Raw genomic sequence first — 22,000 nt, 5'->3', positions numbered from 1 at the left:
TTAAATGCTCATATCTCTAACTCTTTAGAGTGTTAGGGAAATGAGCCCCTAAAAACTATTTTCCTTCCAAGTAAATTAATGTTGTATGATTAATCTAATTATTAACTAATTTATTAATTAGTCAAATTATAAGTTTAACATTATTTTGAATCAATGAATTATTCAAATTTGAAGTGTGAATAGTGGATTGATAGTCAAATTGTCTTTTATTTGTGCATTGTGTAAACTGGAGGCAATTACCAATTTCAAATGAGTAGTGAATTAGTGTACGAATTTAGTTGGCAAATCAGCAATTACCCTTAGATTATGGGTGCATGTGCTCTGAGATAGAAACCCTACTTGTTTGTCATGACTAGAGGCGTAAGCTAACTGAAGCAGTACTTGTACGTCTTCGGTCCGGTGGTGTATGTTAAAGAGTAAACAGTGACTGTAAAAAAGCAAAGATATTTAGGAAGACTTACAACTCAATATGCTCATATCATTATAGTACGTACCTAGGTGCACATGGCACATTTAATGGAAGATGCATGATGAGAGAGGTTATGTTTATTCATAAAAACAAGGACACTAAAAATAGTGTCCTTATAGATATTAGAGAACGTTTATTCATAGAAACAATGACACTTTTTCAGTGTCTTTGTAGATATTTAAGAACGTTTTTTCAACGTCATAATAGATTACTTACAATGATTCCTTGATAGATGATGTTTTTTTAGCGTGTCATCTAAAGTTTTTTATGACGTTTTTCAGATGTCCTTAAAACTATTTTCTGTAGCAGTGCAATATGCCCATATCATAATAGTACCTCAGGTGCACATGGCACATTTAATGGAAGATGCATGACGAGAGAGGTGGCTATGTCAAGCATGCGATTGTCCTCTTCTGCAAGGAAATTAGGCCAAAGATTCTTGGCAGAGACTCAAAACCATCTTGTATACTCGTAATACATAATTTATTTCTTAATAGATTGATAGACGGTGATATATGTTACATAGAAAGTGAATCCTAACCACCTATAATTAATTAAAACTGCGCGCAAAAGTAAAGCAGATGCATATTGGATCGCAAAGCAAAGCATGGATCCTCATTGCTAGCTACCTGATGTATATTTATTCTATAGGTAAACATTCGGGTGGAGAATAGGCTAGTTTTTAACACCGCAGTACGCTTTGATGGGCGACTCTGACTTCTTAGCCTCCGGTGTGGTGTAAAATCTTATGAAACCACGACTGTCGAACAGCTTGTAGAGGAGTGGGTGGCTGTCGTCTACTAACTCTTTGGGCACTTGGAATACTCCATTGTTAAACGTAAACATTCCCAGCGAGTATCGAGTCTTGTCTCCGCAGTGCTTCACTCGATGCTGGCATGCTTTTATTCTGTCATTGCTCCATACCTATTAACAAATCAATTAAATCATTAAATAACTATTCAAATTAATTTAATCAATTTTTTAATCAAAACATAAAGTTTTATGTATTAGCGAGTGACAAAACCTACGTAAATTGTAGTTAACTGAGAAAACAAAATTGATTAGTTTGTATATATGTATAAAACAAAAATAAAGCTAGAGAGCTAGATATGTTAAGAGTAGACATGATTATTTGCTTTGTTGTTTTGCAGAGATTAGCCGGTTCACGGATCCTTCCTTGTTCTCACTTACTATAGGGACACTAAATTCTTTTTTTTCTTTTTTTTTTTCTCTTCCATTTTGGAATATATGTCACTAGATTGAAGATCGTGTAGACTAGCCCTTAACGCTTTTAGCCTGCCTTCTGTAAGTCTCCCGGGCATAGTATACAACTAACTAGAAAATTTATTATAAATTATAGAGCTCTTAGGCGGCACATCACTTTGTTTTAAAGATTAATGGAATAGGTTAATTAAGTACCTGAAGTCCATCACCAGCCATGAAGAGGAACTGAGAAGGTGCAGACTCAACACTAATCCAATCACCATCCTTAGTCAGAACCTCAAGGCCACCGACATCATGCTGAATAACAATGGTGGTGAAGTTCTTGTCCGTGTGGCTCGGAAACCTGATGTTTGCGTCACTCTCTTCTGGTGTCCTGTACTTGAGAAAACGAAGAAGATGACTGTTTGAACTCGCCAACGATTCATATTGCTCTTGGGGTATCCCGAAGCTTTCGAACAACATCTTTTCCACAGTGTTTTCCAAGTCCCCGAGCAACTTGGCAAATAGATCTGTGATTTCGCTGCAGGCAAAGGAAGAACACACACAACCGGTTATTAATTAATTTGAACAAATTAAGGTTAATTAGTTTATTAAGTAAAAGAACTTAAGTAGATACGTACCAGAATTTGGTCTTTCCGTTAGGCCACATGAGATCCCTGAACTTTTGAGTTTCTTGTGGGGATGTGACGTTGTCAATGGCCATGCCTTCATAGAGCGGCATAAGCGGGTTTGGTCCGATATAGCCACGGTAAGGCTCCTCGCTGGTGTTCTTGACTTTGTTTTCGAGGGGAACCTCGAACAAATCCTTGGATTGGCCGAAGATATTGTCCATAAGCTGTGGGGAAACTTGTTGGTACAATGCCACAAAGCAACCGTATTCTTCGAGTGCATAGCGGATTTGTTTGCAGGTGGAAGCCCAGGAGCTTGAGCCAGGCTTCAAGTCCTGGAGGGAGAAATTGATGGTGGGAAGCTCTTTGGGAAGTGTCATGGAACCCATTCCAGCTAGCTAGCTAGTAGGATATTTGTTGCTAGAGAGACTGTAATGGAATGGAATGGATATTCAAACTGCATGTCTCGTGTTGTCTTTTTATAGTGACTGGCATGGCTCCACATGTGGGTAAAAGGAATAGGGAAACAATAAGAAAAGACCAGTAGTAGCTCAGGTAGGCACCTGAAATAACCATATTCCCTAAATAATAATTGATTATTGGTTAATATACTCGTGTTTCTGTTGGTCACAGGTGCCGTCATCTAAATACTACGATTTGTTGAAAAATAAGACGTCCATGACATTAATAAATTGATTAAGGATGGTGAGACTGGTGTACTACTAAACCAAACTAGCGACCGGAATTTCCTGGTGCTTGCTAACCTCACGAGTGATCCCATCATTCACATTTCAACGCAAACAGTTTTGTTTTTAGACTTGCGAGGCCGGCAGGCCGCGGTGGTCTAACTTTTCATGCGCTTTTCTGTCTCGGTCTTCTTTGCTTCTTTTTGAATAAAATGTTTTATTATAATACATGCTTTGTTGACTCAAAAACCACATGCATTTCTAGCTCATCAGAATCAATGCCGACTAATTAGAAGCATCCACCCAATCGTCCTATAATATCCTCCATTGCATTCCAATGTTTTCCCTGTAAAAACTCTTTTTCATCTATCCATCTGGACCCTTCTAGAAGCCGCGCCTATCTATTATTTTGAAAGAGAATTCTCGCCCCACTATCCCTACCCAGGCCAGTCCTGAAAATTAAGAGGCCTAATACAAAAATTTGAATGATGTCTTATAAATCACGATCTCATGATGTCTTATTAATCACGATCTCAATTAGAAGAATTAAGAAAATGTTTGGTATAAATAGAAAAAAAAAAACAGTGAAGGCCTAAAAACAGAAACAAGGAAGGAAAAATAGGGGAAAAAAAGTCAAGAAACTGGAAGAAAGTAGAGAGGCCTTAGGAATGAAAAGAAAAAAAAAAGGAAACAAATATGAAATGAAGAGAGAAGATCAGAAAAAAGGAAAACAAATAATTAAAAAGAGCTAAAGCACACATTCTTTCCTTCTTTTCATACGCCAAGAGTCTCTCCATTCTCTAGCTCTCAAGGTTCTACGCTTTTCAAGCAAAGAGGAGAAGACGAAGAAGCTGTGAGCAAGCCCTAGCCACCATCATCCACCCTTGTGCTATAGCATTGAAGCCTTGCTTTCAAGATTCAAGTGTTCAACGTCTCAAGTGTTCTTCATTATTATTCATCCCTTCACAGTGTAGTTTAATTTTTTTCCTTGTAAACTCTTTTGTTTTTCTTTGTTTGAATTCATGAACAATGATTTATAGTAAAAACATAACGTTAAGGGCAAAGTTTAAAGCCCATCTTTATGCTTGAATGAAATTTGCGATTTCTATATTTGATTTCCATGTTGATTATGTGAGTTTGCTCAATTGGTTTTGCTTTATTGAAATCTTTTATATGTTAATCTTAATTGGTTCGAAAATTTTAGGATTTGCATGTAATTGAAGCTAGATTTAGGTTAACAATTCACTTAATAGTTTTTTAACCCTAAATCATAAGTAGTAAAGCTTTGAACAAAAGTCGAAGTCAATTGAGGAGCATTCACTACTACAAAAATTGAATCAGACGACACCTCTCAGACGACGCATCATAGTTTTCTGTCGTCTGATTGATTTTTATTTTTTTGAACGTCGCTTTTATAAAATTCGTCGTCTAATATTGTATAATGAACTAGTTCAGAAGACGTTTAAGGATAAAACTGTTGTATGACCCTAAAATAATTGAGCGGCAAGTTTCCCACCATGTCTGTGGTGCCAAACCCCATCTCAAACCCAATTTTTTCCCCCCAATATGTAGTAATCATACGACGAAAAACAATAAAACTATGGTCTGATTAATATGTTTGGCAGAAAGTAAGGAGATTTCCCACTATCATTTTTCTTCAACTCCCCAACGAGGGAAGTCAAATTGATAGGAGACAATTTCAAATTTAAAACTCATGTACTCAGACCACATTGTTATAAAATTCTGTTGTGTGAGTCTTTATGGGGCTTGTCCAAATTCATAGAGCAGGGCTTGAAACCCGACATTCAGGCAAAAAAAAGAAGAACTTTTCACCCAAAAACCAAAACCCTCACTCCTCACTCTCGGCAGCTCCCCACTCTCTCTCGACACAAAGCCAAAACCAAAACCCTTACTCTCACAAAGCTCTCTCTCTCTCTCTCTCCCCCCTCGACAAACCCCGACCTCTCTCTCTCTTTGACAAACCCTATCTCTTCTTCCACAAACCCCAACGAAAGCTCTCTCTCTCTCTCTCTCTCTCTCTCTCTCTCTCTCTCTCTCTCTCCGACAAACCCCCGACCAAAACCTAATGGGTTATTCGATCTGGGAAATAGCGAAGGCCTTCATCGACGACCACTTTGAGCTCGCCATTGACCTCTACACCCAGGCCACCGCCGTCGACCCCAACAAATCCGAGTTCTACTCCGACCGCGCTCAGGCCAACATCAAATCCAACAATCTCACTGGTAACAACCCCCTCTCTCTTGCAATTTCTGACGCCGGTTATTCGTCGTCTTCTTGTTTCGTTTCTGAGACCTAAAATTGAAGGAATTAAACTGCGTTTTTTGTGTGAACTGATTGGTTTGGGGTTTTCTTGTTCAGAGGCTGTAGAAAACCTAATGGGTAGACCTCTAGTGTTTTTCAGATATTTCGGCAGTGGCGTGTTGCTTTCGGTGGATTCGAAATTCAGCTATGGGCAACCAAGATTTAAATTCGAACGTTGGAGCTATGGATTTGGGATTGAAGGCAAAAATGTCAAAATTGGGGCTAAGAAGATAACTAAGAAGGTTTCTGGGTAAGTTTTGATTCAAAGTTTTTTTATTATATCCCAGATAGGGCCTAACATCAATTAAGAATGTCAAACTTGGGGATTTATAGAACCACTTCTGAACAACACCATATGCTTATTCATTTTTCTTTAAGATTTAAGAGGAACATTTATATAGTCAGGGGTTCAATCTTCAACAGGTTCTAATAAGAAATAAGGACACTAGTTTTATGTTGATAGATTGTCAATAAAAACCACATCATGAAGATTCACATCTGATTCTTGTCTATATGAACAGTCGTGATTGAATCATACTATAGTACTTTCTGACAATGTGTGATATATAGATATTTTCTCTATATTTGAGAAGTACAGAACTCCACATACTGAAGAGTAGGTCGGTATCCTCCTAACAATATTAGAAAAGTTATGCTTGCATGTGTCCTTATTAATGACGAGGGCTAGTGAAGTAATTTATTAGAAATTGTTGGTCAGGCAACCAATTTTGTTTTCCTTCTTGTATTATCATGGTTTCATCCTCAAAGCAGCACGACTCTTTGCAGGTCGTTTTCTTTCTTTCTTTTTTTCTTGTTCTTGGTAAAAGAAAAATCTAGACCTTTTCTATTTCTATTAGTAGAAGTTTATTCAGTGTATGTCAAGAATTGTGATTATAAGGACATTGGAGAGTTCACTTTACATGAAAAGTTGAAAACTAATTGGTTAATGAGGATGATAAATGAGATATTTGACTGTTATCAAAAAATATGTCAACTCTTGAAAGTACAGTGTCTTGTTCTGATAAGGAAATCTATATTGTAGCTTGGTTCTGCAGAAGATTTTATGCAACAATCAAAGTTTATGATTCATGGAAATGGGAAAGACCAGCCTCCTAGAGGATTTATGTTTGGGAAAGAACAGATGAAAGGGTTATATTTCAATCAATCTCCTGCAAAGGTATGTCCCAACTAAAGCAGAAAACTTTGTCCTAGTTCTTCCAAGTTTCGGTTCCTAATAGTTTTTCATGAAGCAGCACTTTTGCATAAAATTACATCGGCTTTCTTATTTTTAAATTATATATTATTCCACTGCACCTTCAATTTGCCCAAATATATTTAACTTCCTTTTTAATATATATATATATATATATATATGGAAGTCTTATTGCATCCTTTTTAGTACTCATCTTTATGAACTTGACGCTCAAATTGTAGATCTTTGTAAACTGTTGTTTGTTTATATTTTCCATATTTTTAAGAAAAATAAAACTATTGAGTTTGAAAGATGAGAATGTTTGAAGCTATTGCCAATTATATGGTAGTCTAGAGTGGAAAAGAGAAGGCCCCGGTGCATTGATTCAAAAATTTGAGAGCTAGAACCATCCCCATGGAAGACAGATTAATAAACAGGGAAAGGATGAGAATGTCTTTTCTCTTACAAAGGGGCAAATAGTGCTAACGACATCGTGATACTGGACGTTTTAGATTCTGTTTGGTACTGTGTTCTCGGCAATGAAAACAATCCCTTACATATGGATATAAGCAAGTCCTGTCCGTAATTGATAAAATATTTCTTAGGTACTTGATCATATATATTGAATATTTCCACCAGAAAGTATTGGAATCACTTTCAGTATTAGAATGAGCTAGAGTTTTTGCATGGTACAGGTTTAAGTCAATCATAGATTTACATTTATTTTGCCTCATAGATTTATCTAGTCACTTCTGAAAGCTGAGTCCTAATGATTCAGAGGACTCTGTCGCCATATCTAGTCGTTCTTTATACTGCCCAGTAATTTAGGACTTAAAAGTTTGTTCTGAAATTTGCTAGGCCTAACATTCTGCATTTCTTTGCCAGTATTGAGATCCATTTGACAAAATATAGTGAGCTTGATTGATTTTTAAATTTCAGAATTTCAATCTTTTCATTTCATCATAATTTGTCTTTTTCCCTCTTGAATGCATATCCATCGATAGTCAACATCACAACTTGCTCGTTTTGTTTCCTTCTACCATGCTTACACTTCCTTTTTTGTTTAGTGTATGTTAGTAGTCAAACTTCACAACTTGCTCATTTACTTAGTGAGTTTGGCATGTACGTTCCAGTTTGAACTATGAAAGTACTCTTATTTCAGGTTGCTAGTAAACTTTGAATTGCATATGTGGAAGATAAGTTGCAGCTGTTATTGGCCATGTTATGTATTGATGTTTTGCTCCAATTTGGATTGTTATTGCAGCAAATATTGTTGACCTTATAAGCACTCAAGTCTTGATTGTCTCTGTCTCTGTTTTTTCCTTGTTCTTTTCAATGAGAAAAATGATTATGTCAACTAAAATGGATAGGTATAAATGCATGGGACAAGTTAGATGACATCTCTTGCTAAGTCAGAAGACGTATGAAAGCTATTTTTATTCATTGAAGCCAACCAATTAATTAAACCCTTTATACTTAAACCAGAAACTTTGTTCAAAAACAAAGGTTAGTCTTTGCATTATACTTTGTTCAGAAACATTGTTCAGAAACTTTATACATTGAGGCATGTACTTACTTGTTTGTAAAAAGTAAAAAATCATCTATAAAACTAAATTGTGGATTTCCAATGGTCCTAAAAAGTTTGGTTGGCAAGGGAAATCTTTGAGTATATGGGGGTTAAGTTGCATTGATATTATGTTGCTAGTTTCTTGATGACTTACTATGAAGATTTAGAGAATGCCAATGGAGGAGTTATTTAGTAGAATGAAGAGTTATGCACAAAAGCAATGTTCCAGCTAGTTGGTGTTCTCGAATTTTCATTTTCGCATGAATTTTTTTTGCTGGTTTGATATTGTTCTGACTACTATTGACATGATTGCAGTGTTTCTTGTTCCATATTATTCATTGTCCAACTGTTGACATGAATTTTACGCCTTTCTCACTTGTTATATTTGTGCTCTTAGGTATGATCATGTTCTGTTTGTTTGGCTTGAAATTTCGCTTGGAATGGCTTGTAAATTTGTGATTTTGCTGCTTGTAAAACACTATAAAGTACAAATAATGAGTACGAGCATATAAAATACTATGTTGTTTGGAAGTGTGTGTGTGTGTGTGTGTGTGTGTGTGTGTATAGTGTCTGCATTGGAAGTGTTTGTGTGTGTGTCTATATATTATATATATATATATATATATATATATATATATATATAGTGTGTGTGTGTGTGTATGAAATGATGTTTTTCTTTTCCTAGTTGAAACTACATCCATTTGTTCCTTTAAGTTGTCTGATATATACTATTACTATATGAAGGAAGCTATAGATGTGACCACTGCCATCCAAGAAGAGATTTCTGGAAATGGGTATTGGTAAGTTCGTTCTATAGGTATTTTAGCTGGTGTAAGGATGCACAAGGCTAGTAAGTCCTGGCTTCAGTTCTGAGGGTGGGAGGGATGTATTAGGCCTAAAATAGCATATTATGTTTTCAACATTTGAAGGCACAAATCTTACCTTAGAAGGAAGAACATAAAATAGCAGTTATCATCATTACTGGAACCTCTTTTGTTTGGCTGGCAGGTGGTAATGGATGTTGGCTGTGGTACACGAATTCTTTCTATCTTTTGTGCTCAAGCTGGTGCAAAACGTGTAAGCTCTTTACTTGATGTTGTTTCCTTTCCTAAATGATGAGAACATGTATAAATTCAGTATTTCATTGACCACACATGTGAATAAGTATGTTGTTTCCTTTTTTCTAATATCAGGTACATGATCCTAGCATTGACTGGTGAGAAAGGGTATAATTGAATTGCAGTGTTTCTATTTTGGCATGTGTACCCCTCAGTGAACTATTGATCCATATGCAATTGGAACTACAGAAAGAGAGCAAAAAGCTCCTACAGAAACTTCTAAAGCTAGACTCCAATGAGGCCATGAGAGCAGCAAAGCTAGACTCCTTACGTAAATTTCTGGATGTATATTGCTAGGAGATTAGTATTAGATCCTTTTGTAGATGAAAGATTACCTTTGCACAATCTATTTTGGTGCATGATGTGGATTATAACAATTTCTTCTATATATTGATCAGCTCCTGTTAATTTGATCATTTTTTATTTCAGTTTCAACATATACAATGCATTGAATCATTCTATTAGGACAACAATAACCACAAAAAAACTGTCGTATGTGCACAATAGTCACAATGACCCAAAAATAAAAACTGTCGTCTGAATGTAAAATAGATAATGGATACTTTGAAAAACTATCGTCTGAATGAAAGTCACACAACAGCCATAAAATAAAGCGACCTCTGAATTGCAATTACACAACAGTTTCTAAAGTCGCCTGTCGTCTGAAGAATAGTCATACAACAGCTAATGCTGTAGACAGGCTGCCGGCATGTTGCCGACATGCTGCGAGCCATGCTGCCGAGCCCTTCACACGACCGTTCCCTACAATCGATCTTCATCAGACGGCGCCTCGATAGACGACGGTTTGCCTCCGTATCAGACGACGGTTTTTAGCCGTCGTCTGATTCAATTTTTGTAGTAGTGATTGCAAATAGATGAATTTTTTCATACTAGGTTGTGCACTTAAGTTGACATTCTTTCTTTGTTCTTCGTGCATTGAATATGTTCTCGAGTAGCTAACTTTTTAGACTATGATTGCATGTTCAATAGGATTAATTTATGTGCTTTCACTTAGATTAATTATTCAAGGAAAGTAAAAGCTGGGAAATCGTTTGCTTATTAACGTTTCACAAGGTCAACTTTCTCATGACATAGAAAATCAACTATAGGATTTGTAATTGAATTTCTTACATATGGATGTGGTTTTAATCTTTGTTCCTTGCGTTCCACTCTTGTATATAAGTTTTTACATTTTATTTTATTTTATTTCTTTTAGTTTTCCATTTTAATCCCAAATCCCCCAATTTCTATATTATGTAATATTGTACACTTTTATAAATAACATTTCATACTTATATTAATTCTTTATTTGTTTATGCAACTACAGGTTTATCCTCAATCCCCGGCTTGAACGATCCCTATTTACCATATACTAATGATGACATTTTTCAGGATTAAATTGCGTGCTACTTTTAGCATATCAATTTTTGGCGCCGTTGCCGGGGAGAGAACAGCAGAATGAATTTGGAGAATTAATGAATTGTACTTCTATTGATAATAGAGACCTCTTTATATAGAGTATTATAAGCAAAGAAACATAATTATATAATGATTAGGATATCTAAGAAGATATCTACAAGTCTACACCCGGGAACAAGTAACTAGAATTTAAGCTAGACATATATGCTGTGTCCTTAAACAATATATAATTAATTAATTAATTATAGTACAACTACTTTTTATACGAGCATTTGTCTTTTCCATTTTTTATTTTCGATGAATGTTTATTAGAGGATGTCATCGATCATCAATAGACGTCATGTGAAAAACGTTTGCTTGAATATGATCAACTTGGTTGCTTAATCGAAGCGTGAGCTAACTGAAGCAGTACTCGTTTGTCTCCGGTGGTGTATGTAAAAGAGTAAGCAGTGACTGTAAAGAAGCAAAGACGTGTTTTTTCTGTCGTCAAAAAAAAAAAAAAATTAAAGACGTGACATGATGTCATAATAGTTCTAGGAAATTAGGCCAAAGATCCTTGGACAAAAGTCACAAAACAAAACCACAGAGATATTTTGGAAGACTTACAAATCAATATGCCCATGTCATAGACAATTTGGAACACTTAAAAGTCAATATGCCCATATCGTAACAGTACCTAGTACCTAGTAAACCAGTAGCGCACGGCACGTATAATGGAACGCCTCAAAACTATCTTGTACACTGAAGAGTTTTCTGTGGACCAACGTCCGCCTGTGTTATGGTCCATAGTAGAATTTTTCTTTGTATACTCGTAATACATAATTTATTTCTTAATAGATTGATAGATGGTGATATATATTATATAGACAATGAATCCTGGCCTCTCATAACTGCAAAAGCAAAGCAGATGCATATGGGATCGCAAAGCAAAGCATGGATCCTCATTCCTAGCTACCTGATGTATATTTATTCTGTAGGTAAACACTCGGGTGGAGAATACGCTAGTTTTTAACTCCGCAGTACGCTTTGATGGGCGACTCTGCCTTCTTAGCCTCCGGTGTGGTGTAAAATCTTATGAAACCACGGCTGTCGAACTGCTTGTAGAGGAGTGGGTGGCTGTCGTCTACTAACTCTTTGGGCACTTGGAATACTCCATTGTTAAACGTAAACATTCCCAGCGAGTATCGAGTCTTGTCTCCGCAGTGTTTCACTCGATGCTGGCATGCTTTTATTCTGTCATTGCTCCATACCTATTATCAAATAAATTAGATCATTAAATGACTATTCAAATTAATTTAATCAATTTTTTATTCGAAACTTAAAGTTTAATGTATTAGCTAGTGACAAGACCTACGTACATTAATTGTAGTTAACTAACCGAGAAAAAAAAATTTTGATTAGTTTACATGTACAAAACAAAACTAAAGCTAGAGGGAGCTGGATATATGTTAAGAGTAGGCATAATTATTTGCTTAATTTGTTGTTTTGCAGAGAGCAGCCGGTTCATGGATCCTTCCTTGTTTTCACTTACTATAGGGACAGTAAATTATTTTTTTTCTCATCCATTTTGGAATATATGTTACTAGAATGAAGATCGTGCAGACTCTAGCCCTTACGCTTTTAGCCTGCCTTCCGTACTTCTCTCGGGCATAGTATACAACTAACTAGAAAATTTATTATAAATTATAGAGCTCTTAGGCGGCACATAACTTTGTTTTAAAAATTAATGGAATAGGTTATTTAAGTACCTGAAGTCCATCACCAGCCATGAAGAGGAACTGAGAAGGTGCAGACTCAACACTAATCCAATCACCATCCTTAGTTAGAACCTCGAGGCCACCGACATCATGCTGAACAACAATGGTGGTGAAGTTCTTGTCCGTGTGGCTCGGAAACCTGATGTTTGCGTCACTCTCTTCTGGTGTCCTATACTTGAGAAAACGAAGAAGATGACTGTTTGAACTCGCCAACGATTCATATTGCTCTTGGGGTATCCCGAAGCTTTCGAACAACATCTTTTCCACAGTGTTTTCCAAGTCCCCGAGCAACTTGGCAAATAGATCTGTGATTTCGCTGCAGGCAAAGGAAGAACACACACAACCGGTTAGTAATTAATTTGAACAAATTAAGGTTAATTAGTTTATTAAGTAAAAGAACTTAAGTAGATACGTACCAGAATTTGGTCTTTCCGTTAGGCCACATGAGATCCCTGAACTTTTGAGTTTCTTGTGGGGATGTGACGTTGTCAATGGCCATGCCTTCATAGAGCGGCATAAGCGGGTTTGGTCCGATATAGCCACGGTAAGGCTCCTCGCTGGTGTTCTTGACTTTGTTTTCGAGGGGAACCTCGAACAAATCCTTGGATTGGCCGAAGATATTGTCCATAAGCTGTGGGGAAACTTGTTGGTACAATGCCACAAAGCAACCGTATTCTTCTAGTGCATAGCGGACTTGTTTGCAGGTGGAAGCCCAGGAGCTTGAGCCAGGCTTCAAGTCCTGGAGGGAGAAATTGATGGTGGGAAGCTCTTTGGGAAGTGTCATGGAACCCATTACAGCTAGCTAGTAGGATATTTGTTGCTAGAGAGACTGGAATGGAATGGATATCCAAACTGTGTCTCGTGTTACCCTTTTATAGTGACTCTGGCATGGCACCACATGTGGGGTTAGAGGAATAGCGAAACAATAAGAAAGTATCAGTATTCAGTAGTAGCAGAGGCAGGCACGTGAAATAACCATATTCCCTAGAGAAATTTTTGCTAGGGGCACCCGCACTACATGGCAGTGCGGCCCTCCAATCAGAAAATAATTTTTTTTTTCTCTTTTTTGAAATTGTCTCTGATTTTTAATACGAAATGTCCAAAATACCCTTATTTTGACACTGATTGGACCACCGCATTGCCACGTGGTGCGGTTGGCGTACAGAAGTCTCTCTCTATTCCCTAAATACGTGTTCTGTTGGTCACAGGTGTCGTAATTTAAATACTAAGGTTTGTTGAAAAATAAGACGTCCATGTCATTAATAAAATTAATTGAAGGATGGTGAGACTGGTGTGCTAGTAAACCAAACTGTCGACTGGAATTTCCTGGTAATGACCTCACGAGTGACATTATTTAACTTGTGAAGCCGCGGTGGTCTAACTTTTCATGCGCTTTTCCGTCTCGGTCTTCTTTGCTTCTTTTTGAATCAAATGTTCTTACAATACATGTTTTTTTGACTCAAAAACCACATGCATCATTTCTAGCTCATCAGAATCAAGACCCACTAATTAGAAGCATCCACCCAATCGCCCTATAATATCCTCCATTGCATTCCAATGCTTTGCGGTGTAAAAACTCATTCTCATCTATCCCATCTGGACCCTTCTAGAAGCGGTGCCTATTTTTTATTCTGAAAGAGAATTCCCACCACCGTCCCTGTACCAATGGTAGGACACTTCCTTCGGTTCTCGTTGGGTTCACGGTTCACCTAAGCCGTTGTTGTCATGGCCCTATCCCGCACTTTAATACATGTATGTTATACCTTATCATTTCCAACTTAGCAATTTCATGCAAGTTTATTTAAATTTCATGTTCGTACGTAGCATCTCACTCTCAATTTTATGTAGTGAAAAAGCATAATACATTATTCACACCCCCCCCCCCCCCCCCCTCCCCGCCCACACTCAGATGCAAGTAGCAATTTATACAAATTAAGTAAATTTTTTCCTCCCTAAAAGCAATGTTCCCGCGTTACAAACCCTAAGAGGGGCACAGTAAAAAAACGTTTAAGATGGTTAATTTTAATAAAAACATAATTTTTGAGATTGTACACGCCGGTTTCTAGATGTAGCCACTAGGCGGTGGACATTTTTCCAGACAAAAGAAAAAAGAAAAACATATCGTATTTGTTAGAAATGGTTTCTCCTCGGCTCATTACATTCCTCTTTCTCTGCACTATTTCTAGACTACTGTAGACCTGTAGTGGCATGGGGTAAATTCCTAGTTCCTTCAACTCGAGGGCACACTTGGACTAATTAACCTCATCTTTTTCTGTACTTGCCAATAAATATGTGCATCCTTTTCCGTGTCGTCTGTTTTTCTTCTTCTCGTTTCATTTGTCCTTCCACCACGCAACTAGTAGTCAAAAGAAACATTAAGTTCCTTTTGATAATTGAAAAAACGGAAGTTATATCAACATTCAACCTAAAACAAAATATTTCTTTCAAGAAAAAAGATGACTAAATACTGTTTAGGCCTTGAGCTTTTGACCATAAAACACTTCAGTCCCTGACCTTCCAATTTCACACGTTTAGTCCCTGTACTTCAAAATTTTAGACCAATAGATCTTTGCCGCCTAAAAGTCGCGGTGAAATATCTATTATACCCTCAGTTCTTTTTTTTAATAAATTCATTCCTTTCTCTTTTTTTTTCTTTTTTTTTTCTTTTTTTCAACAGAAAGAAAGAAAGAAAAAAAAAACAGAAAAAAAAACAGAAAGAAAGAAAGGGAAAAAAATTCCTTTTCCAAAAAAATAATAATAATAATTAATTAATTATAAAAAAGAACTGAGGGCATAATAGACATTTTGCCGCGACTTTTAGACTACAAGAACCTATTGGTCTGAAATTTTGAAGTACAGGGACTAAATGTATGAAATTAGAAGGTCAGGGACTGAAGAGTTTTATGGTCAAAAGCTCAAGGACTAAACAGTATTTAGTCCAAAAAAAATGTAGGCTTAAATGCAAATATGTCTTTTTAATTTGGTTATAATTACTGATTTGCACAAGGCCGACCCTGAGGATTGCTACCTGAGGTAGCCGCCTTAGACACCGGCCTCCAACGGGCCTCCGTCAGTTTTTTTTTTTTAATATAAATACAGACATCAATAATTGATTATACTTTTTCTTCGGCCATGTTACTGAACTGACCATTGTATTTCAGTTGGTAGGGAATCTAGTGGCCTGTTTTTATGAGGCACCCCATGCAGGTTCGATTCTCAGCTCATTCAATTCACTTTGCTTTTTTTTTTTTTCTGGTTTCTTTTGGTGTAATCACCTTTAGTTCCTTTTTTTTTTTTACTAATATATATGAGTTTAACTTTTTTTTTCCCTTATAATTGAAGAAAACAATATAGAAATACTATATGAAAATTAAATTTTATTATTAAATAAACAAATTTGGTTATTGATTGAACAGTCGAACACCATTCATGAGGCCACATTTTAATCATTCGCCTCAGACCTCTATAATGTCAGGACCGGCCCTGGATTTGCACTCCGAATTAACAATCGCAAAAATTAACATCCTTTAAAAAAAAATTGACATAAATTGTCAATTTGCACCATTTCCAAGTTCCAACAAATTGAATACTTTTCATATATATATATATATATATATATATATATATATATATATATTTCTGTTAGTAAGTAATCAAACACTTATGGGGCCCATTGTTTTGTTAATGTGTCTATCATTCATTACAAATTCAAAAAAAGAGTTAAATAACTTTTCAAAACTTTTTTTTTTTTTCTTTAAAGGGGTTTGGAACCCAGTTTAACTGAGAAGCTTAGCCTCACGTTCGGTTTCATTTTTTATATTAATATAAATATTAATATTTTGCAACGGGAGGACATAAAACCTGAACCCCGTGACATAATCCTCATAGAGAACATCCTGAATAATAGGAGGACTCTCATTTAACCACAAATTATCCAACCCTGCCTTCAACACTAGCAAGGTGTGCAACATCATTTGCTTCACGGTAAATATACCGAATTCTACATGACTGGAAAGCAGAAAGATAAACTTTACAATCATCCAAAATTCGACTTACCTCTAAATAGTTCTCCTCAATACTATTGAGTACAACAATCAGAAGGGCATAGTTGTTTTCAATGTTAATTTCCGTCCAACCTTGGTGTATAACAAGAAGAAGACCAACTCTACACCCTTCGGCCTCCATATTGATAATTGAGTGTGCATGTAGAAAAGACATTGCCATAACTGCAATATCCATGCCCAAATCATCTCTGACCACCACCCCAATACCTCCATACCCACAATCTGATCTATAATCCCCATCAACATTTTCTTTTTCCGAGTAGCTTTTGGATGATACACTCGAAAATCTTCAACCCTGGGCCTACACCAATCAACCATGTGCATGGGCTTGGAACTGTGGCCTTCCAAATGATGTCATTCCGTTCACACCAAATCATCCATAAAGCCATGTCAAAAACAGTCAAACTGCTCCACGTGTAAATACCAATCCTTCAAATCACGTGCAGCCGCCTCCTTGGGTATTAATATGAACTCTTAAGTGAACAAAACAGTGGTGTCGAGAAAATCTCTAATTTGGCGAAGACATTGGTTGAATTATAGATGAAAAATTTAATAAAATTAAAGAGTGTGAATTGACAATTTGTGCTTGCTAATTTTCGAAATTAATTTTAAGTTTGATATACAAGTTAACTGTTGAAAATTAGGTAAAATTATAACTTTAAATTAAAATAAGGTTATTAGATATTTAATGCACTAGCTAGAAATCACATCCTCTTTCCTTGAATAGATATTTTGCTACTCTGATAGCGTGGGGGGTGATTTTTTTTCAACTAAAGCCATTAGAAATGCTGGTTGAGCTAGCTACGCCTCACACGGAACTGGAGGTGATGGAACTAAAGATGTTTAGAGCTTCTAGAGGGAGGCCGCGTTAATTTGAAGCTTCTAGTTGATCGAGCTAAGCATTTTTGTTTTGGGAGCCACCTGCCCACCTGGTAAAGAATTCGAGCTGTGCAGGTGACCATATTTTAATGAAATCAATCAATCAATAATTCAGAAACCAGAAGCATTAGAAAAGTCTTGCATCATGCCAACCAGGAAGCATCTTAATCAACTACTGAAACCAACCGCGTCATTCGCGATCAAATTATCACCATCTTTGGTATCGTTCGTTATCGGCTGTACTGCAACGTAATTTAATATACCTGCTTAAATATTAAACGAACCGCTTAGTAATTCAACGACTGCGCTGCAACGTAATTTTATGTACCCGCTTAAATATTCAATGACTGTACTGCAACGTAATTTTACATACTCGCTTAGTAATTTAACGACTGCGCTGTAACGTAATTTTATGTACTCGCTTAAATACTTAAAACAAGTCATTTGATGTACCCGCTTAAATATTCAACGACTGCGCTGCAACGTAATTTTATGTACTCGCTTAGTAATTCAACGACTACGCTGTAACGTAATTTTATGTACCCGCTTAAATACTTAAATGATACGCTCAAAGTAAGCATATAATTTAACCCCATAAGATGTCATTGTTAGTATATAGTAAATAGGGATCGTTCTATTCCAGGGATTGAGGGTACACCTGTCATTGTAAGACAAATAAAGAATTAAAATAAAACAAAGTATATTATTTACAAAAATAAAATAAAGTATATACAAATTTACGAAATAAGGGGGGGTTTTTAAGATTTGGTTTCCGAAAATTAAAAGAATTAAAACAAATAAAACTATACAAACACGAGTACAAGAATGAAACATAAGAAACAAAGATCAAAACCAATTCCATAATCAAATTCGATTCATCCCTACAATTGTTCTTCCAAGTCATGAGAAAGAAGTTGATAATGTAAAACATTTGAAGCAAATGATTTTCCATTTTTTACTTTCCTTGCTAATTAATCTAAGTAAAAGCACCTAGATCAATCTTATCAAACATGCAATCAAAATCTAGAAAGCTAGCTAATCATAACATGTTCAACGCAATACACATAGAGAAAGGCTATCAACTTAAGTAAACAACTTAGTATGAAAAAGTTCATCTAATTGCAATCCTTTTCAATTAAACTCGATTCTTGTCCAAAACCTTTACTACTTTTGATCCAAGTTTACAAAACAATTAGGTGAATCACAAACTTAAATCTAGCATCAATTACATGCATATATCCTAAGTTGGCCACCAAAGAACATAAACATATAAAAGTTTTCTGTAAAGCAAATTTAATTGAACAATCTCACAAAAGCAACTTAGAATCACAATTATAGGAATCGAAAATTCATTCAATCATAAGAGATTCAGAATTAAACTTTGTTCAAATATTATTGTCAACTAGAAACAATTCCAACGAAATTAAACAAGGTCACAAAGAAAGAGGTTGAATTACACCATGAGATGGAGATGAGGATGGAGGGTTGACGTATGGATGCTTGAATCTTGGAAGCAAGTCTTCAAGGTGGAGGATGGATGATGATGCTCACGGCTCCTCCTCCTTCTTCTTCTTCTTCCTTGCTTGAAACCGTGGATTGCACTAGAGGGTGGAGAGAGAGCTTGACGTTATGGAGAGAATTTTAAGAATTATGGGGTGTGTGGAGTGTGGCCCTCTTAACGTCAAGAATAGGGGAGTATATGACAGGACCCGCCCCGGATTTTACCCTGAAATCCGAAGTGACCCTGCGGGGCCCACCTTAGAAGAAATTCTACCAAAAATTTGGCGGAACTTCCCCTAAAATGGGCTACCCAAACCTGTAGAAAACATTTACACTTCTCAATCAATTCATCCTTATGCTCCTGGAGCCACCCTGCTCCCCAAATCAACATCAGTCTCCAATTCACAAAACACACATCTCAACTCGGATAGCATAAATCTCATAGGTAATCAGAGCAATTCTAACAGAAAGGTATAAGAGGAAACCTAATTCAAAGACAAATGCGGAAGCCATGCTGTTGACTATGCCTCAACTCCGTGTACGCCCGACCTCAACCAATTCGCCTGCAAATTGGGCATTTGAAACCGAAGGGCCCAGGGGAAATTACATAAAATACGTTAGCGTGAGTGGACAAAATAAACAATTTTTAACAAAAAGGATTTTATACTTTCCCACATTTATTTCGTTTTAAAAAAATTCCCGATGCATGCAAGGATTAACGAAAATAAAACAAGAGGAGTTCCACTCATGAAAACCGACTAGCCCCGCTAGTCACATACGATTTAAAAGAAAAAGTTGGAACTCTGATACTCAAGGAAAAATAAGACCAACCCCGCTGGTTAAACGAAAATTGAGCTAGCCCCGCTAGCTTAAGTAGTAAAGTGAGTAGGGGAAGGCGATAGCCATACGAGTGAGCCTCCCAGGCTAAAATACTCCCATTACTCCCGTAATATACCCTTACGCCACTAAGTGTAGCGATAGGATACCGGGCTACAGAATTACTGTCACATAGACAGTAACCTGCGCCACAAAGGCGGAGGGCTACGGTGATCCCATCACCGCGCCACAAAGGCGGAAAATCAATGCTAGCAATGATAAGTCACCCAAAGTATGGCAAAAGAAACCCGAAAACCAAGTAAATCCATAAGTACATAAAGCTTCCCCATCTCTCGTAAATGAATTTCCAACGACGTGTTCCACACGCCAAGATAATCTCAAGTTCAAAATAAATAGGAGATAAATAAATATAAATATTTACTCCATCGAAATCTCATTTCGAAAAACTCATAAAAATCTCAAATCGCCGAAGATAAATATAATATAAATAGTATAAATCCAGAAATCACATCGGAAATAAATAAATAAAAGAAAATAATCATAATCCAATGACGTGACCCCGCACGCCATAAAACTTTCAAATAATCAAATATCCAAAACCATTCCTGAAATTAACCATATGCTCGGGAAATTAATACGATAAACAAATTATAACCTCAGAACCAATTAAATAAAAGCATGCATCATTCTTTGAAAAATAAAAGTCCACTCACAGTACTATTCCGACGATCACGTATACGAGTTCTTTCATCGAGCAATAGCTCGGTACGTCGTCCTGTATACAATTATATTCCGTGAATAATTCTTCAACAATTTAATACGATTCCTAAAATCAATTCCTCATAATTACATCTCCCATTCTCCTCGGATTCAGCCCAAATTATACCACTAATATCAATTCGTTAATTTAAAGGTTCCAAGGCTGAACCAAGAGATATCAGATGGTCGGATTCTCGTAATTCGATAATCGAAACCCTAAACTTCAAAATTCATAATTAATTCCAAGCTTCTCCAAAAATTACCAAACTTCACATACAAGCTCCACACAATTTATAGGATTTAATGGGCTAGAAACCGGAATTAAAACACTGCCCTACACGCCTCCACGCACCACCCACTGACAGGACCCGACCCAGGAATCACCCCAATTACCTGGATACGAGCCTGCGGGGCCCACATTAAGCGAAATCCTAGCGAAAATTCGGCAGAACCTCCCCTAAATATGGGCTACCCAAAATTTCACAAACCTGGACATGCTTTCAACTATAACTTCTACTCAACCTACTATATCAAATTTACAATCCAAGCACATATATTACATCCGGAAAGTTCAAATCCCAACATAATCCTCCGTAAGCGACAACATCCATCAAACTTAAAACAAAAGGTTTATCAGAGCAACACTAAACTAAGCCGATATCATACAAGGTAGGTTAAGTAATAACCTACGGACAAAAACGGAAGCGCTGATTTCCAAGGTCCTTTAAGCCTGGACGCGATCTCTGCTAATCTGAAATCTGGGCATTTGAAAACGAAGGGCCCAGGGGAAAACATATAAAATCCATTAGAGTGAGTGGACAAAGCCGAAACAAGAATCAAATAATTTATGGTATGCTTTCCCATTTCTCTTTCCAACAAAACAAACATGCAGCTAGACTTCATAAAAGTTTCCAATTCACTCTTTTTCCAAGAAACTCTTTCGATGACTAGGAAGGACTGCTTCCTAGGCATCTCATGCCATCAGGGAGGGACTGCCACCCGATGACGCACCGGAAGGGACTGCCAACCGGAATAGGAGGCGGTGATTAGTTGGGACTGCCAACTAGTCACAGGTAGTAGACGGGACTGCCGACTAACTATCTCAAGTCATCTGGAAGGGTCTGCCAACCAGATGACGCATCGGATGGGACTGCCAACCGAGCTGTAGTTTGGACGGGACTGCCGACCAGACTATTACCTAGAAGGGACTGCCAACTAGGTAAGATACGCATGCGCCAAAACTGGCCTCCTTGTCAACTGTTTCCTTTTTAAATCCTTTATTTTCCACAAATCACATTTTCTCAAAATAATAAATCAACTGAAAACTTATTTCCATGCTGCATGCATTATTTAAAAAAAATGAAAGTCCACTCACTAGTGAGTCCCGCAGCTAACCTGCTGCCTGCCTGTGTCCTCCTCGCTCGAGGGCTCAGTACGTCCAGTCACAATTGAATAGGATATAATTAACCATATAATGAAATACTCTCAAAAACAACTCATTCCCCTCGGAATAAGCATCCGTTATTCACAAATTGTCATAAAACTCCCATCCTTTAATTTGGGATTAAATTCTATCATTCCTTTACAACCTCGATGCCC

At 36.8% G+C, this 22,000-nt stretch overlaps 2 protein-coding genes across 2 annotated transcripts; both read right to left on the bottom strand.

Moving 5' to 3' along the window:
• Nucleotides 1–933: 933 nt before the first annotated feature.
• On the bottom strand, nt 934–2,760 carry LOC112165434 (deoxypodophyllotoxin synthase). The gene is made up of 3 exons (XM_024301937.2): nt 2,314–2,760; nt 1,889–2,213; nt 934–1,393 (listed from the first exon to the last, which is right to left on the bottom strand). Exons 1-3 carry the CDS (start codon nt 2,688–2,690, stop codon nt 1,145–1,147), a joined length of 951 nt encoding a protein of 316 aa, XP_024157705.1. The 5' UTR covers nt 2,691–2,760; the 3' UTR covers nt 934–1,144.
• Nucleotides 2,761–11,172: 8,412 nt separating this feature from the next.
• On the bottom strand, nt 11,173–13,217 carry LOC112166636 (deoxypodophyllotoxin synthase). The gene is made up of 3 exons (XM_024303511.2): nt 12,779–13,217; nt 12,354–12,678; nt 11,173–11,855 (listed from the first exon to the last, which is right to left on the bottom strand). Exons 1-3 carry the CDS (start codon nt 13,153–13,155, stop codon nt 11,607–11,609), a joined length of 951 nt encoding a protein of 316 aa, XP_024159279.1. The 5' UTR covers nt 13,156–13,217; the 3' UTR covers nt 11,173–11,606.
• Between the last annotated feature and the right edge of the window lie 8,783 nt (nt 13,218–22,000).

The sequence above is a fragment of the Rosa chinensis genome, chromosome 5 (assembly GCF_002994745.2).
Source record: "Rosa chinensis cultivar Old Blush chromosome 5, RchiOBHm-V2, whole genome shotgun sequence".
Classification (NCBI taxonomy): Eukaryota; Viridiplantae; Streptophyta; class Magnoliopsida; order Rosales; family Rosaceae; genus Rosa; species Rosa chinensis.
Note: the sequence above shows the minus strand (reverse complement) of the source record. Positions and strands in the feature narration are given on the sequence as shown.